General features: G+C 36.9%; 1 protein-coding gene across 2 annotated transcripts in view; it reads right to left on the bottom strand.

The window, feature by feature from the left end:
- LOC143039379 (spondin-1-like) overlaps window positions 1–18867 on the bottom strand; it is a 294073-nt gene that overhangs the window by 99441 nt on the left and 175765 nt on the right. For both annotated transcript variants that reach the window (XM_076209302.1, XM_076209301.1), the window contains exon 10: window positions 18503–18690. In XM_076209302.1, the coding sequence (XP_076065417.1) occupies window positions 18503–18690 (188 nt within the window). The remainder of the gene's footprint in view (window positions 1–18502; window positions 18691–18867) is intronic.

The raw sequence follows: 18867 nt of genomic DNA, 5'->3' as shown, positions 1-18867 counted from the left end.
GGAATCATGGAAGCAAGAGACTAATGATCTATGGAGGGTGAATCAAGAAATAAATGAAGAAGTGACTTAAAAAAGTAAATATCGAAATAAATGAAGAGGTAACCACACTAAAAAAATAATTAGCTGAGTTAAAATGTGAAAATGAGAGGTTGTAAAAGAATGATAACACTAATAATGCAACCATTAAAAAGAAGTAAATGAACAAATAAAGGCAATGACACAAAAAAAAATGGAAAAATATAAGAAAAGATGATTTATAACAACTCAGGAATGAATACAGGAAAGACCAAGAAAAAGATAAGATCATTTTTAAAGAAATAGTTAATCAACAAATGCAGTAGAATGCCGAAGATGCAGTCATTAAGGTAGTTAAAGAAAAATAAAATCTAGTAAGAGATACAGTGGACAAAAAAAAAAAAAAAAAAAAAAAAAATGTATAGTAGTATATGGTTCAAAGGAAAAACATAACCTAAATTGGTCCCTGAGAGATAAAGAAGAGAAAGAATTGACAAAAAAAAAAATCTTAAAGTAGTACAAGACGAAGAGCAAGAAATAGAAAAGGAAATAGAGGAAGTGCACAGAATAGGTAAATATGCAGAAGGAAAAGTCAACCCCTAAAGATCAAATTAAGGTCACAAATGGCAGTGGAAGGAATTTTATAAAAAGCTTGAAAATTAGCAAGAAGTGAATATTACAAAAGTATATGGATAAAAAGGGACATGAATGATGAGGAAAAAAAGAAAAGAAAAGACATTAGGATGCAAAGCTAAAGGGAAAAAAACATAAAAGAATGGAGACCGAGAGTGTTAGATATGAGAATGAAACAAAAAAATATATATTCAAGAAAAAGAAATGAAAGGCTCAGAGAATGAGATGGAGAGAGTACAAAATTAAAACTAGCTTATACCAATATAGACAGATTAATCTCAGAATCAAATTAACTAAATTATTACCTGTAAAAAAAAAAAAACAAAAAAAAAAACAGACATAATGAGAATTGCAGAGACAAAATTAAGGGGTCCGCTATTACCAGTGTTGGACATGGATTTTATAATCACTAGCTTAGAAATAGAGAGGAGAAACAGAGTGGAGGAGTCATGTTCTTGGTTGAAAAAAAAAAAAAAAGGTGACGAAAATTGAATATGGAGAGAACAGAAGAGTTGAAGGTAGTGACATGAAAAGTAGAAGGTTTGCTGTGATTTATGTGCTCCCAAAAATGAGGTCTTGGAGAGAGATTATGCTAAAATGTTAGATGATACGAGATTTTCATTAAACGTGATGCTGAAGGATGGAGGTAATGCGGTACTTATGGGAGATTTTAACTGTAAAGAAATTTGTTAGGAAGAGATGTAAGTGAAAGGTGGAGAGGACCAATGGGGAAATGTATTACTCGACTTAACTATAGAACATACAATGACACAATGGGTTAAAGGAAACACTAGATTTAGAAATAATAAACAATCAAGACTAGATTTATTATTTATGTCAGAATCTAAAATTGTGGCCAAAATTGAATACAAGACACCAATTGCAAAGAGTGACCATATACTACTTGAGTTAGAGCTAAAGGAGGAAATATAGAGAGAAATAAGAAATACAGAAAAGTAAGACTGATGTATGGTAAAACGGAGAAATTTGAGGATTTTTTTTTTCTAAGCGAGCTGGGGAATTTTTTTTTCTATGAAGAATACAAGTGGAAGAAAAATGGATGATTCTGATGAAAATATATAAAGAAGGAGTGAATAAGTATGTCCCAAAGCAAAAGCAGGAAAAAGTGTATATCAAGTGCTGGTTTAATAGAAGGTGCAGCAAAGCGAAATATAGAAGAGATAAAGCTTGGAAATGATGGAGAAAAGACAAAAAACCTAGAAAGTGGCAAATATATGAAAATCAAAGGAATGAATATGTAAAAATATGCAGGGAAGAAAAAGGAAACTATGAAAAAGACATAATAGAAAGATGTGAGGATTAGCCAAAACTATTCTATAGATATGTGAATGGTAAACTAAAAAACAAACAGGAAATATTGAAACTATGCCAAGGGAATATGAGATACACAGAAAATACAGAAATGGCTGAAGTCATTAACAAACACTTCAAGACTGTTTTCACTAGATAAAATGAACAACATCGGGATGAATGGAGAGAAGTGAAATCCCCTCACGAGGAAAGTAATAGCATCACGGAAAGAAATAATGGACCAAATAATGAACCTTGATGTAAAAAAAATCGCATGGCCTGGATGGGATTGCAAACTGGATATCAAAAGAATGAAAAGAAGAACTAACAGACAAAATATATAATAAAATAAGTTGCTCACTCAAAGAAAGAAAAATACCAGAATATTGGAAAAATGCTAATACTGTACTGATTTATAATGAAGGAAATAAGGAAGACCAAAGAAATTAAAGACCGGTTTCCCTTACAAGCATAGTAGCCAAAATTTGTGAAAATTTTATAAAAAAGTAGATGGATAAAACATCTGAAGGAGAATGATATACTAAATCCAAGACAGGGAAGGTCATGTTCCACAAATTTGATCTGTTTTTACTCAAGACTACTTGATATAATACAGAAAAGGGACAGATGGACTGATTGTGTTTGACTAGATCTACAAAAAGCTTTAAACAAATCACATACAAAAAAATATATATATTAAAAAAACTGGAAACCATAAGAGGAATACAAGGTAAAGTATTGAAATGGATGGAGGACTTTTTGCATGGAAGAAAAATGAAAGTAGTACTCAGAGATAAGAGTTCTACTTGGGAAGAGGTGATTAGTGGAGTTCCACTATGATTAGTATTGGCTCTAATAATGTTTGCTATTTAAGTGAATGACATGGACAAGAGTGTGGAGTCTTACATGAGGTTGTTTACAGATGATGCAAAACTATTAAAGAAAATGAGAGCTGAAACAGACTGACTCACTGTATAGGGTTTGTGAATGGAGTCAGAAGTGTGAAGTGGATTTCAACATTAAGAAATGTAGCATAATGGAATTTGGAAAAAGTAAAAACAAGGATATAAGGACAATATAAAATTGGTGCAAAGGAAGTAAAGAAAGTACACACATACATATACCAAAGGCTTTTGCCCCCTTACATGGGGGGTAGCCATAAAGAAAAAGGCATAGAAAAAACTCCCACCCTTTCCATCCCCTACATATTCCACTCCCCTCCACCCTTCTCCCTCCCTCTCATCTTGGCACCTCCTGGATGATGGGTCATCCCTGCATCCTGTCCACTGCCCTGGGTCAGAAGCAATGTCACAAGACACAGCACATCCACAGCAAGGCTGCTTCATTAATTCAGCGACCCCCCCCCCCTTCCATCCCCTCATGCAGAAAAGGAGAAGACGAGGAGAAATTCCCTCGGGCTGCATCAAATTATTTCTCATACATACTTCCTCACTCCCCATCCCCCACCCACTCACAGCATCATCCATACACAACCCTTCTCCATTCAACCCTACCTTCTGTCCTCTCCCGTCCTTCTTCAACAGGCATTCCTCTCTTTCCCAATGCCCCCTTTTACCCCATCCATCCATCTCATTCTAGGACGCCCCCTCATATTCACTCCTTCCACTTCTACCTTTCACACCTCTCTTACTAATCTTTCTTCACTCATTCTTTCCATGTGTCCAAACCATCCTAATACTCTTTCATCAACCCTAACTCCCAACTCCCTTTCCACCCCTGTTCTCCTCCTTACCTCCTCATTTCTCAATCTATCTAACCTAGTAACCCCTACATACTTCTCAGACATTTCATCTCACATTCAGACTCCTCTCTTCCTCTCATATGTTCCATGTTTCTGCACCATACAGTGCTGTCCGCACAATCACTCTTTCACATAACCTCCTCTTAGCATCCATTCCCAGATGTCTATTTCTCATTACACTTTTTAATCCACCAAGGCATTTACTAGCTTCTCTCAATCTACATTCTACCTCCACCCCCACTCCTCCCTATCCTGCCATATTTGCACCCAAGTATCTAAAACTATCCACTTCCTCCAGTTTCTCACCCTTAATGCTCACATCCAGCCTGCTGTCACTCTCTCCCCTTATACATCTCATCACCTTACTTTTACCCACATTTATCTTCAGCTTCCTTCTTTAACACACCTTCTCAAACTCTGTCACTAACTTCCTCAATCCCTCCTCTGATTCTGCTACAAGTGCAGTGTCATCAGCAAACAACAACTGGCTTATTTCCCACTTTCCTCCATTTTCTTTAATCATCTCCAACCCCTGACCCACCACCCTTGCATTCACCTCTCACACCACCCCATCCATGTATGGATTGAACAGCCAGGGCAACATAACACATCCCTGACAAAGTCCCACCTTTACCTCAAACCATTCACTCCCTCCATTTCTGATCCTAACACAAGCTCTACTACTCTCGTAAAAAATCTTGACTGCTCTTAACAGTTTTCCTCCTATCCCATATATCTACAGTACCTCCCACAGTGCCTTCCTGTCTACCCTGTTGTAAGCCTTTTCCAAATCCATAAAAGCCCAAAAATCATCCTTACCTTTTCCTATAGCTTTCTCACATATCTGTCTTACCACAAAAATCTGATCTATGCATCCCCTACCTGTCCTAAACCCACACTGTTCCTCACCAATTACTCCCTCTGTTCCTCTCCTAATCCTCTCAATCAAGACCCTCCCATAAGCCTTCCCAACTACACTCAATGAGCTAATCCCTCTCAAACTACTACACTCACACTTGTCCCCCTTTCCCTTGTAAAGCAGAATGATACAGGCACTCCTTCAGTCCTCCGACACTCTACCCTCTCTTAAACAAACATTAAATAACCTCACCAGCCAGTCCACCATAACTGTACCTCCTTTCTTCAGACATTCTGCATGGCATCCATCCAACCCAGGTGCCTTACCTGCTCTCATCATCTTAACAGCTGCTTTCACTTCATCTTTCCCTATTTCTCCTCCATTTTCCTCACTCATCACTCTCATTTCCTTAGCACTTCCCACTGCAACTGCCTTTCCCTCCCTACCCTCCTTCACATTTAGCAACTCCATAAAATACTCTGCCCACCTTCCTCTCATTGCCTTCTCTTCCATTACCATCTCTCCATCTACACCTTTTACTTTTTCTTCTCTATTTGATTCACCTCCTCTTCCTCTTTTAATTTCTTGCCAAAATATCTTTTCATTACTTTCAAAATTTTCCATCATACTCTTATTTTTGTTCTCCTTTTTGCTTCCTTAATCTTATGCTTAACTTCCCTTCTCTTTATTTTGTACCTCTCATAAGATTCCCTTGTCCTAATTTGTAGCCAATCTATGAAAGCCTGTTTCTTCTCTTCTACACCCTTCTTTGCTTCCTCATCCCACCACTCACTACCCTTCCTTCTATTTCCTCCCGCCCTCCTTGTTCCACACACCATCTTTGCACACTTTATGACTGTAAGAGGCCGGTAGTGTACGAATGGAAATGAGCTAGGGCAGTAGAATAACTCAGACTCGACGCCTCCGAAGAGGGCAATGTTATGTCTAGGTGAGGGCGACGTTTTGTCTATGTAAACACACCGACGGTGGTGACTGTTTTTATAATCGCTTATGTAATCACAACATTGTAAGCGCGGGTTACCTTCGTTTGACTAATGCTGAGGTAAACAATTTTTGCTAGTGGCATTGAAATGGCTTTCCGGATTGGTGCAAGGTGCAGAAGGAGGAAAAAAACTATTGGTGCATGAATTCAAAGTCACGCCCATAAGGAGTGACATTTATTTGAGAAGTCACCGGGGATTGGTTTAGAAAAATTAGTGACGTCAGACGAAGGTAGCTTAGCGTAAGATACGGGATCTCGTCAGACGTTCTACAGAGAAGAGATAGAGAAGATATAGGGAGAAGATATAGAGAGGGTGTAAGGAGAGAGGATCAGGAGACGATGTAGAGACGAGAGAAAAGAGATCCCGAGTGTAAGCTAAGGTGAAATTACAGTGAAAGAAGAAAGAAAATTCACCATCCTTTTATTAACCCAAAGGACGAGAGGAATAGGCATGGGGCCTAGAAAATAGTGAGACTACAGGAAAAAGAAGGCATTGGGCCTACTACTTAAGAGGAACTTGAATATTAGTGAACCTCACGTAACGAGAGGCAAGGGGCCTCGAGACGAGTGATATTACAAGTCAAATTTAAGTGACAGTGGTGACTAGGGGTGGTGAAAGTGGTGCTCAGCGGTGGAACGAACTGGGTGTTAAACACCTCCGAAGAGAAGTGGCGCCAGAAGTCTACGGGAACAAGACAACCAAAATCAAGAGTGTATTACGACTACGAGAGAAATCTACAACTTCAAGTAACTGCTACGTTGGGAACAAGCATTCTTCAAGATTCTTCAAGGAGATCATCATCTACAAGGCGGTCTTCAAGGCAGAGTGTGTGATGGAGGAGGAACAACGTCGTTGAGGAATGACAAGACCGTAGAAGGACGTCAAACCAGACATTGACATCACGAAGCGACATCGCAAGCAGCCAGGCTAAAGCAAGGTATTAGTAAAGTATGAGTACCCCTCAGAATTCTAACGTGTTGAGACACGAAATTCACACATCAAATACAAATATTCCAAAATTCACAGGAGAGTCTAACACATATGGTGTAAACAAGTTCTTGAACCTTATTGACACACTTATAGTTAGTAAAAACATTACAAATGAGAATCGTAAGATTGAGATTCTCAAGGAGAATATAGATCCAGAGCATGGAAGGGCGAGGTTTGTCATTAACTTTCAGCAAATGGAATTAATTAATCAATATGATAATTACAAGAAAGCCTTTCTTAAACATTTCATGTCCAAATGTGATCAGGATCCTATTAGATCATTGGTAAAAATGATTAAGGAAGTTAGGACAAGTGAAACTGACACAGAGTACTTAGCTAGATTAGATAGATGGTCAAAAGACATGAATTCTATCTTGAAAGATTCAGACTGGATAGAAAGATCTAGTGAGAAGATGGAAATCTCACAGGTAATCAAATTGATTACATTTAGCTTATTGGCAAAGAATTCTGATGACTTAACAGCAGAAAGGCTGTACAAAGATTTAAAATCAAATATCTGTTTAGGAGAAGTAGATTATCTTCTACAAGGATACAGTGAGACCAGAACAATAAACCCATATGTAATGCCTATAAATCAACAAAGCCAATATAGGAACTCTAGAGAGTTTAAGAAAACAGAAGTAGGACATAGGCGGCATGCTAGAAGTCCATCTAGGGATAGGGATACCAGAATCCTATGTTTTAATTGTAATGCTTGGGGACACAAGGCACAAGAATGTTTTTATGGGATTATTTGCAGAAATTGCAAATACGAAGGTCACAATGAGTATCAATGTAGGAACCCTCCATTCTGTATTTACCATAATAAAATCGGACACAGAACTCATGAGTGCCGAAATTTTCGGGTACCCCCAGGGCTAAGAGGAAAACCCCCAGACACAGAATAAACCATTTCAGACCTCCCCATATATATACCGATAGGCGGTATTGTGTTAAATATGGGAATGCAAGGGAGATGAAAGAAACTGACAAACTGATAATTACTGTTGGTAAAACTTCTGTAGGACCTCTCATTGCGGGTAAAGTGTTCAATAAGCCTATTCAAATTTTTATTGATACAGGGTCTGTAGTTAATGTAATTACTAGTAAAGTTTTAAACCAGTTGAACCCAGGAGTGAAAATGTTGGAACCAATCCGTTACACATTGCAAGGTGTAACTGGAAATCAGTTAAAAACATTAGGCAAGATTGAGCTAGAAGTTGCCTTATATACAAATGAACAATTGTACATCCCAGTGATAGTGGTAGAAGAGTCTGTTTTTCCAGGAGATTTATTGATAGGATTTGCAACTATGAGAAAAGAAAACATGGTAATTTGTCCTGCTGACTTAGGAATTTTAGTGAAGTCACAGTTAATCCCATTCTTAAATCAACCAGACTTAAGACCAGTGACAGGAATCAATGAATCCTTAGATAACATTTCTATCCTAGATAGCGAGGCCGAGCGGTCCAACCCTACAGAAAGTAAAACAATTTGTGAACCCAACTCAGAAGTTCAAGAAATCCCAGAGATTACTAAATTATTAACCACAGATGCCTTGAGAATTGCAGATTGCGGATTAACAAGGTCGACATTGTTACATCCCATGTCAATTAATAAGGTTGAAGTGTGTTTGAAAGGAATCAATGTAGACTCTGAAGTAATTACAGTCCCAGAATCAGTTAAACTTAAAGGATTGAAGTGGGACTCAGGGATTTATAAGACAAATAAGAACAGAGTAGAAGTATTAGTAATTAATACTATGAATAAAGAGATAGTTTTAAAGAAAGGTACACAAATAGGATGTATTCAGGTGTGTACTAAACCTATTAAGATTTTAAATGAGAATAGTGAGGAGATAGAATTACCAACTTCATCAATTTGCTCAGTACAAGAAGGCATAGACTTAAGAAATAGATATAAAGAATTATTACAATCAACTAATTGCCCTGAGTTGGATGAAGCTTTATTTGCTTTGCTTATGAAACATAAAAAAGCAATTGCTTTGCCGGGGGACGCCTTAGGCAAAACAACTGTTTTAAAACATCACATTAAGTTAAAACCAGGAACACAACCTATCTACATACCAGCCTACAGAGTTCCTCACTCTAAATTAGCTGTAGTAGATAAACTCATCACTGAAATGTTATCACAGGATATTATTGAACATAGTAAGAGTGAGTGGAATTTTCCGTTGATCTTAGTACCAAAGTCTGATGGGACTATGCGACCAGTTATTGATTACAGGGAACTGAATAAGCACACCATTCGTGACAGGTTACCATTACCCATTATCGGTGACATTTTGAGAAGTTTGGGAACTGAGAATAGATATTTTAGTACTATAGATATCAAATCAGCTTTTTGGCAAATAGAATTGCATGAAGATTCAAGAGAGTTCACAGCATTTTCTACTACAACAGGACATTATGAGTTCAAGAGAATGCCATTTGGGTTATGTAATAGTCCATTAACTTACATGAGATTAATGAATACTATTCTAGATGGATTGTTAGGAAACACTGCCAGTGTATTTCTAGATGACATCTTAATAGTTTCTCAGACTGCAGTGGAGCACTTTAAGAAATTAGATTTGATATTCTCAAGACTAGGAGAAGCTGGGTTAAAAGTAAAACTTGAAAAATGTAAGTTCTTGCAAGACAGTGTCATTTACTTAGGACATAAGATAGACAGACACGGACTGAGTACAGTAAATTCAAAGGTGGACGCTGTCAAGAATTTTCCAGTTCCGATCAATGTAGACAAGGTTAGGAGCTTTTTGGGATTAACAGGATATTATAGAAAATTCATTCAAAGTTATGCTGACATTGCTAATCCACTAAGTTCTTTGTTGAGAAAGGACTCAAAGTTCATATGGGGACCTGCGCAACAGCAAGCTTTTGACAAGTTGAAAGATAAACTCACAAGTTCACCTATTTTAATTTTCCCCGACTATGAAAAAGAATTTATTCTTTGTACTGATGCGTCTGACATAGGGTTAGGAGGCATACTAATGCAAGAGAGAAATGGAACTTTAAAACCCATAGCTTACACATCCAGACTTTGTAATAGTGCAGAGAGGAACTATTCTATAACTGAAAGAGAAACTTTAGCAGTAATTTATTCTTTAGAAAGTTTTAGGGATATGATACTAGGGTATCCCATCAGAGTTTGGACTGATCACACAGCTATTCAGAACTTATTTAAGCATAAGAATCTTAGAGGCAGACTTGCTAGATGGTTTGCGATACTTCAGTGCTATGATGTTCAATTTAATTATATTCCGGGTAGAAGGAATGTAGCAGATCCACTTTCTAGAAACATTAGTCAACCAATGACTGGGACAGGGTTGATTAATTTTGTTTGTAGTATAGAAGAATTAGTAACTTTAGATGAAGAAATGCTAATAAGAGAACAGGGAGATGATGAGACATGTGATTCAATAATCAAGCATTTGATGAACCCAAGAGGAGATCCTCCAAAGCTACCAAAGGGGTATAAGATAGAGGAATTTCATTTGATTAATGGAATTTTGTATAGGAAAACATTTGTAAATGGGAAAGATATTTCTAGAGGTCAAGTAAATCAGTTGGTTATACCACAAACTCTGGTAAATGAGATATTGAAGTTACTTCATGATAGTGATTGTAGTTCACATCCTGGAAAGGATAAAACTTATAGACAGGCACAACTTAAGTACTTTTGGTTAGGTATGAAGAAAACTATATATGATTATATAGAAAAATGTGTAAAATGTGTAAAGGTGAAGGGAAATACACCAAAACCTGCTCCTATACTCACCTATCCCATTCCACAGAAACCTTGGGAAAGAGTTCACATGGATACTTTGGAATTACCACTAACCGAGAACGGCTTTAAATACCTATTTGTTGCTATTGATTATTTTTCAAGATTTTGTATATTACAACCCATAATCAATAAGAAAGCTGAAACTATTGCTTCCGTAATCTATGATCAGATAATCTGTAATTTTACTACACCTAACATCCTAGTTTCAGATAATGGGACTGAATTTAATAACAAAATCTTGGAAAATCTATGTAGTGTTCCACATCAAGAAAGTCAATATACTCGTTAACCTACCCTTACTTTCAGTGTTAGTGGCAGCACTGATTGCATTTGTTGTATTCCGGAGATTGGCTCTGTCAAAGCAAATCAACCATGTAACCGCTTAATTCAATACCTTATATATATATTGAGATGCATGTTATTCACATTTATTATGCGACCAAGGGTAGCTGCCGAGTCTACAGAGAAGAGATAGAGAAGATATAGGGAGAAGGAGAGGGTGTAAGGAGAGAGGATCAGGAGACGATGTAGAGACGAGAGAAAAGAGATCCCGAGTGTAAGCTAAGGTGAAATTACAGTGAAAGAAGAAAGAAAATTCACCATCCTTTTATTAACCCAAAGGACGAGAGGAATAGGCATGGGGCCTAGAAAATAGTGAGACTACAGGAAAAAGAAGGCATTGGGCCTACTACTTAAGAGGAACTTGAATATTAGTGAACCTCACGTAACGAGAGGCAAGGGGCCTCGAGACGAGTGATATTACAAGTCAAATTTAAGTGACAGTGGTGACTAGGGGAGGTGAAAATGACTCCCTCCTTGAACCATCCCCATTCCTCCCCCACTTCTAGTTCTACTCTATCCTTCACTCCCTCCCACTCCTCTCTCAGCTTCTTCTTATACTCATTCTCCTTTTCTTTCTCATTTAAGCAGTTCACTCTAAGTACCTCCCTACCTTCTGCCCTTTTCCTCTTTCTCCACTCTCAATTTACCTTCCACCAAAAAATTATCTGATATTCCCCCACTCTCTCACCTTAGAACATGTTCATCCTTAACTCTTCCTACCATGCTCCTGGTCACCACTATATAGTCCATAAACGCTCCATCTAGCACCCTTCCATCCACCACCCTCTCCCATGTGTACTTATGCTTGACTTTCTTCCTAAACATCGTATTTGCTATCATCAACTCTCTTTCAAGACACATCTCCACCATCAATTCTTCACTATGATTTTTACGTGGAACTCCATACTTTCCAATCACTCCATCTATTGGTTCATTTCCTACCCTAGCATTAAGGTCTTCCAATACAACTACTTTGACATTTCTCCCTAATCCCTCTATGCACTCATTTAAATCTACCCAAAAAGCTTCCCTTTCCTCTACACTCTTCTCACCACCAGGCCCATATGCACTTACAAAAACCCACATCTCCCTTCCCAGCTTCACCTTCATCCACATCAACTTTGAGGAAACCTCCTTCCACTCCACTACCCACTTACTTATATCTTCACTTACTAGTATAGCCAGCCCTTCTCTCCCTTGTCCTCTCTTCACTCCTGAGAGCCTCCCAACTACACTCCCAAACTCACACTCGCCCCTCCCTTTCATTTTAGTTTCACTCAAATCCAGCACATCCATCTTTCTTCTCACAAACATACTGCCTATCTTTTCCCTTTTACTCTCATCTGTACCACATCCATGCACATTAAAAGACCCAAACCTTAGGGTACTGGTTGGAAAACTCCCAGACCCTCTTATGCCTTTACTTCTCTTAGGAATGTCCCCTTTTGGGGTTACAGGTAGTAGGACTCCTAATCCCATCCCCCCGTCCCATTTTTTGTTGCCTTTTACGACTCAAGTGGGAAGACTTGGTGGTAGCATTCTTTTCCCCCACCACAGGGGAGGCAAAAAAAGGAAATGAATATTCAGAGAAATGGTACAGGACAGTAACAAGGGGTTGGGGACAGCATAATGGAGGGACAGTCATAGTATGAAAGTGTCATCATTTCTCTATGAACAGAGTTTTCTTCTATCACATATAGACCCTAAATAGACCCTAAAGTATCAATTGCATGCTACTTTGCCACCATAACATACAGCCAATACCCCAGACGGGGATCTGAATAAGACCTGGGATTAATCATAACAAAGGATATGTCCCCTGACAGAGATCAACAAAATTGTTGGTGAAACCTATAATTTGCTAAGATCAATAAAAGTGGTTTTTACTTACTTGGATGGAGAAATGGTAAAGAAAATACTAGTTACATTGATAATACCAAAATTGGAGTACACAGCGACACTATGGTCACCCAGCACTAAAATGAATATAAGGAAAATTGAGAAAATCCAGAGAGCAAGTACAAAGATGGCCCCAACACTATCAAAACTGTCATATGAAGAAAAATTGTCAAAACTAGAATGACCAACTCTAGAACAAAGAAGAGAAAGAGGTGACTTGTTGTCCATTTACAGAATTATGAAAGTTATAGAAGTCCTTGATAGAGAAGACTTACTAAATTGGGATAAGAGAAACACAAGAGGACATGGAAGGAATCTCAAAAAGGACAGTTATAGAAGAGATCTGAAAAAGAACAGCTTCCCCCATAGAGTGGTGGATGTATGGAACATACTAGATGAAACAATAGTGTGTGCAAAAAAATACACAAATTTAAAAGCAAATTAGATATGGCGAGATACAAAGATGGGACACCACAAGTATAGCTCCCCTTCCTGTAAGATATAATTAGGTAAATACACCCAGGTAAATACAATAACAGGACTGAATGAACTGAACGAGTATCTGAAGGACAAAATTAAAAGGTCCACTATCACCCAACAGCATAGGACACAATGCATATAATTATTGGATTAGAAACAGATAGATAAAACAAGGGGGTGGAGTTATGTTCCTGACTAAGAAGGATATAAATGTGAGGTGTGTCACATATGGAAAGAATAGTGTAGAGGTGATTATGATAGAAGTAGAAGACAGAGATAAGAAGAGCAGAAAGTTTGTGATAAACTACGTGCCCCCAAAAACAGCCTCGTGGGAAGAGAGTGAACGTAAAAGTATGTTAGAAGACACAAGAATAACATTAAACAAGATAATGGAAGATGGAGGAAGAATAGTTATGATGGGCGACTTTAATTGCAAAGAAATCTGCTGGGAAGAGATGACCGTAAAGGGTGGAGAAGACTCATGGGGAAATGTTCTACTTGAGATGACTATTGACCACACAATGACACAATGGATTCAAGAGAACACTAGGTATAGAAATGAAGAAGAACCATCGAGACTAGACCTAATAATCACATCAGAACCTGAAATAGTGGAAAAGATAGAATACCAGGCACCAATAAGTAAAAGTGACCACATATTGATAGAACTAGAACTAAATGAGAAAAAATACATGAAAAGAAATGAACAATATAGAAAAGGAAGATTGACGTATGAAAAAACAAACTTTGATAAAATAAGATAATTCTTTCAAAATGAAAACTGGGAAAGAATACACAAAGAAGATACAACAGTAGAAGAGAAATGGAATATTTTGACAAAAATTTATAAAAAAAGGAGTGGAAAAGTATGTCCCAAGACAAAAACAAGAAAAAGAATATGTAAAGTGCTGGTACAACAAAAGTTGTAGTGTTGAGTGTTAAAAGACAAAAGAGACAAAGCTTGGACCAAATGTAAGAAAGACAAAAGACCTGAAAAATGGAAAATATATACTAGTTATAGAAATGAATATGTACAAGCGTGCAGAGAGGAAAAGAGAAAATATGAAAAAGATGTCATAGGAAAATGTAAAGATCAACCAAAACTATTCTACAGATTTGTAAACAGCAAACTGAAAAACAAACAAGACTTGGAGAAATTAAGACAAAGAGGAGTTAAATACACAGAGGAAATAGAAATGGCAGAAATTATGAACAAGCATTTTAAATCAGTGTTTACAAGGGAGAACATACAACCTGAAGAGATCGAATGGAAGGAGGAAGTCCCCCCTATGAAAGAAATAGAAGTAACAAAGAATGAAATAATGAAACACTTGAGTAATCTTGATGTTAGAAAATCGCATGGACCAGATGAAATAGCAAACTGGATTTTGAAAGAATACAGAAATGAACTGGCAGACAAAATACATAGCATAATAAATAACCCCTTGAAAGAAGGAAAAGTGCCAGAAGATTGGAAAAAAGCAAATATAGTACCTATATATAAAGGAGGTAATAAAGAAGACCCTACCAACTATAGACCAGTCTCTCTAACAAGTGCAATAGCAAAAATTTGTGAAAGGATTATCAAAAGTAAATGGGTAAAATATTTAGAAAAAACAATGTGCTAAATCCAAGGCAATTTGGATTCAGACAAGGACAATCATGCGTCACTAATTTAATATGTTTCTATTCAAGGCTAATAGATATAATACAAGAAAGAGATGGATGGGCTGATTGTGCATTTCTAGACCTAAAAAAAGCTTTTGACAAAGTACCACATAAGAAGTTGCTTAAGAAATTAGAAACTGAAGGAGGAATACAGGGCAAACTGCTTAAATGGATGGAAGACTTCTTGCAAGAAAGAAAAATGAGAGTAGTGATAAGAGGCAAACCCTCAAGATGGGATGACGTAATAAGCAGTGTTCCACAAGGAACTGTTCTGGCCCCAAAAATTTTTGCTATATATATTAATGATATGGATGATCTAAATAAAGTATGGGAATGGAGTAGGAAGTGGGAGATGGAGTTCAACACTAAAAAGTGTAGTATAATGGAATTTGGAAAAAGCAAAAACAGAATAACAAGATCATATAAATTGGGAGAAGAAGGAATAAAAAAAAAGTAGAAAATGAGAAGGACCTGGGCGTCATTGTTATGAATAATATGTCACCTGAGAAACATATAAACAAGATTTTTGGAGAAACTTATAATCTAATAAGAACAATTAAAGTGGCATTTACATACCTGGATGAAGAAATGGTGAAGAAAATTCTAATCACTCTGATAAGACCAAGATTGGAATATGCTGCAACAATGTGGTCACCAAGTACAAAAAAATGTATAAAAAAACTTGAAAGAATACAAAGAGCAATTACAAAATTGGCACCAACACTCTCAAAACTATCATATGAAGAGAGACTAGCAAAACTTGAACTACAGACACTAGAGCAAAGAAGAGGGAGAGGAGATTTGATAGCTATTTACAGAATCATGAAAGGCATAGAAATTATTGATAGAGAGAATCTGATAAAATGGGATGATAGAAATACAAGAGGACACGAAAAGAAAATCAAGAAAGACAGCTACAGAAGAGATCTAAAAAAGAACAGCTTTCCTCACAGAGTAATAGACAGTTGGAACAAGTTAGATGAGAAAGTGGTGTGTGCAAAAACAATACATGAATTTAAAAATAGTTTAGATAAAATGAGATATGAAGACGGGACACCACGAGCATAGCTCCCCTTCCCGTAAAATACAACTAGGTAAATACAACTAGGTAAATACACACTTTTTGGAGAAAAGCAAAGGAAGCAAAAAACCAGGTTTAGCAGATATGAATGTAGAAATGAGGGAAGTGCTCAATCTCTTGGGATAACTGGATGCGGCAAAAGCTTCAGAACCTGATGGGATGTCAAACTGAATATTTAAAGAATGTAGGGAACAACTAGTGGACAAGATCCACAGTCTTATTACATGTTCATTGAAAGAAGGCATTGTGCCACTTAATTGGATAAGGGCAAATGTGGTGCCAATGCACAAAAGCAGAAACACTAACCAGCATAATAGTGAAATTATGCGAAAGGATTGTGAAAGATTGATGGACAAAATATATTGAAAAGATGAACATTCTGACAGACAGTCAGTTAGGTTTCAGATCTGGGAGATCATGTGTGTCAAATCTTTTAAGCTTTTACTCAAGAATGATTAATGTGCTGCAAGAGAGAGAGGGATGGGTGGACTGCATGTACCTAGACCTAAAGAAGGCATTTGATAAAGTACCTCATTGTTGACCTATGTGGAAATTGAAGCACATGGGAGGACTGAAAGGGGAATTATTAGAATGGATTAAAGACTTTTTGAAGGAAAGATAATAAGGATAGTAGTAAAGGACAAGATGTTTAGCTGGAGAGCAGTAACAAACGGAGTTCCACAAGGTTCAGTGCTTGCACCAATAATGTTTCTTGTATATGTTAATGACATGATAGAAGGAACAAGAAGTTATGCTAATATGTTTGGAGATGATACAAAAATCACAAGAAGAGTAAAAAATGAGGAGGATGGTAGAATATTGCAAAAGGATCTAGATACTATTTTTGCATAAAACCAAGAATGGGAAATGAAGTTCAGTACAAAAAAAAATGCAGAGTACTGGAAATGGCCAGTAGTGGCAAAAGGTTATCCTTAAACTATTCCTTAGGATGTAAACACATTACAAAAGCAAAGGAGGAGAAAGATTTGGGAGTGTTGATAAAAGACAATCTGTCACCTGACAGACATATCAGCAGGATTGTGGGAGAGACATATAGACTATTGCAGAAAATTAAAGTGGCATTCCATTATATGAATGAATATATGATGAAAAAACTCATTGGAACCCTGATACAACCATGACTGGAATATGTGTCAGTAGTATGGTCCCCACAGAGAGTAAGGATACAAATAAGATTGAGAGAATACAAAGAGCAGCAACCAAATTGGTTCACTGTCTGGCAGATAAACCATATGAGGAAAAATCAAAAGTACTGGGTCTACCAACTTTGAAAGATCAAAGAGAAAAAGGTGACATGATTACAGTGTTCAGGTCACTAAAGGGGATAGATTGATTGGTAGAAGAAATATCCTGATTAAAGATGGGAGGGCTTTAAGAGGTCATGGAAATAAATTAAGACCACATGTTGAAAGGATGTTAAGAAATAAATTTTTCCATATAGTTATATAAATATGTGGAGTAACTTAGAAGATGATAGCCCACACAAGTTCAAATTCAAATATGATAATTGGAAATGCTAACATTAATAAAGGTGGCTTTTACCTATTTGGACAAAGAAATTGTAAAAAAATATATATATATATATATATATATATATATATATATATATATATATATATATATATATATATATATACTAGTCACACTGATAAGGCCTAGAATGGAGTATGCTACAACACTATGGTCACCCAGTACCATAAAGAACATAAAGAAAACTGAAAGAATCCTGAGAGCAAGTACAAAGAATGCCCCAAGACTTTCAAACCTGTCATATGAGGAGAGATTGCCAAAACTAAATTTAATGACTCTGGAATAAAGAAGAGAAAGAGGGGACCTGCTGACCATCTACAGAATCATGAACTTACTAAATTGGGATAAGAGAAATACAAGGGTACATGAAAGAAACTCAAAAAGAACATCTATAGAAGAAACCTGGAAAGAAACTATACACAAATTTAAAAGCAAACTAGAAACTGCAAGCTACAAAGACAGGACACCACGAGCATAGCTCCCCTTCCTGTAAGGTACAACTAGGTAAATACAACATGAATTCAAGGCTAGGTAGGATAAATAATTAGAGAATAGGAGATGGGACCCAACTAGCATTGCTCCTTTTCCTGTATACTACAATTAGGTAAATACATGCATATATATAGATGCATAAATATGTGGAATAGTTTAGAAGGTGATATTACCCAAGCTCAAACAATGCATGAGTTCAAATCTAAATATAATAATTAGAATTCAAGGATATAGATTAAGTTGGGAATGTACATGAATCTGAGTCTATGTTAGAAAATTAGAGAATAGGAGACTGGACCCAGTGAGCATTGCTTCTTTCCTTTATACTACAGTTAGGTAAACACACACACACAATTCTTTACCCATCAGAGTTCAAGTGCTGGCTCACAGTGCAATGATGATGAAATTTTCAGCCCCAGGTGGAACTTAAACTTGAAGCACTGAATTAGTGGTGTAGCACAGTACCTCGATACCATTGAGCTCTGTTTGTATGTATGTATTTATGTATGACATGGGGATGAGAGTGAATGCATGCATATATAATGTGGACAACCATTTCTGAATTATTTATAAAATGTTAATACTTCATTTTTAATCTAACTTACAATTTCGTTATCTGTAGCAAAACATGAAACACCAGGGTAGCACTTCTCTATTTTTTTCAGTTTTCTGCGGCAGGCAACCAACTTTGCATTTTTGGGGTATGAGTAGTATCTGCTGCTTTCTCGAGTTCCAGTGCCACATGTGACTGAACAGACAGAGGATACAGACCACCTGGAGACTTCGCATTCCGCTGTGGAGACAAGAATAAGATGAAGATGCCAGAGACAGCAACAGTTTTGGTGATTGTAGTGGTAGCAGGAAGCAGCAAGAAGGACAAAAGAATGAAGAAAGGGGTAAGGGGAGTAACAAAATAGGGATGGGGAAAGATATAGCAGAAAGATAATATTAAATTAACCACTAAACAAAC

This window comes from Oratosquilla oratoria, chromosome 26 (assembly GCF_046742065.1).
Source record: "Oratosquilla oratoria isolate Oo_2021 chromosome 26, ASM4674206v1, whole genome shotgun sequence".
Taxonomy (NCBI): Eukaryota; Metazoa; Arthropoda; class Malacostraca; order Stomatopoda; family Squillidae; genus Oratosquilla; species Oratosquilla oratoria.
The sequence above is the reverse complement of the archived record's forward strand: the minus strand, read 5'-3'. Positions and strand labels throughout refer to the sequence as shown.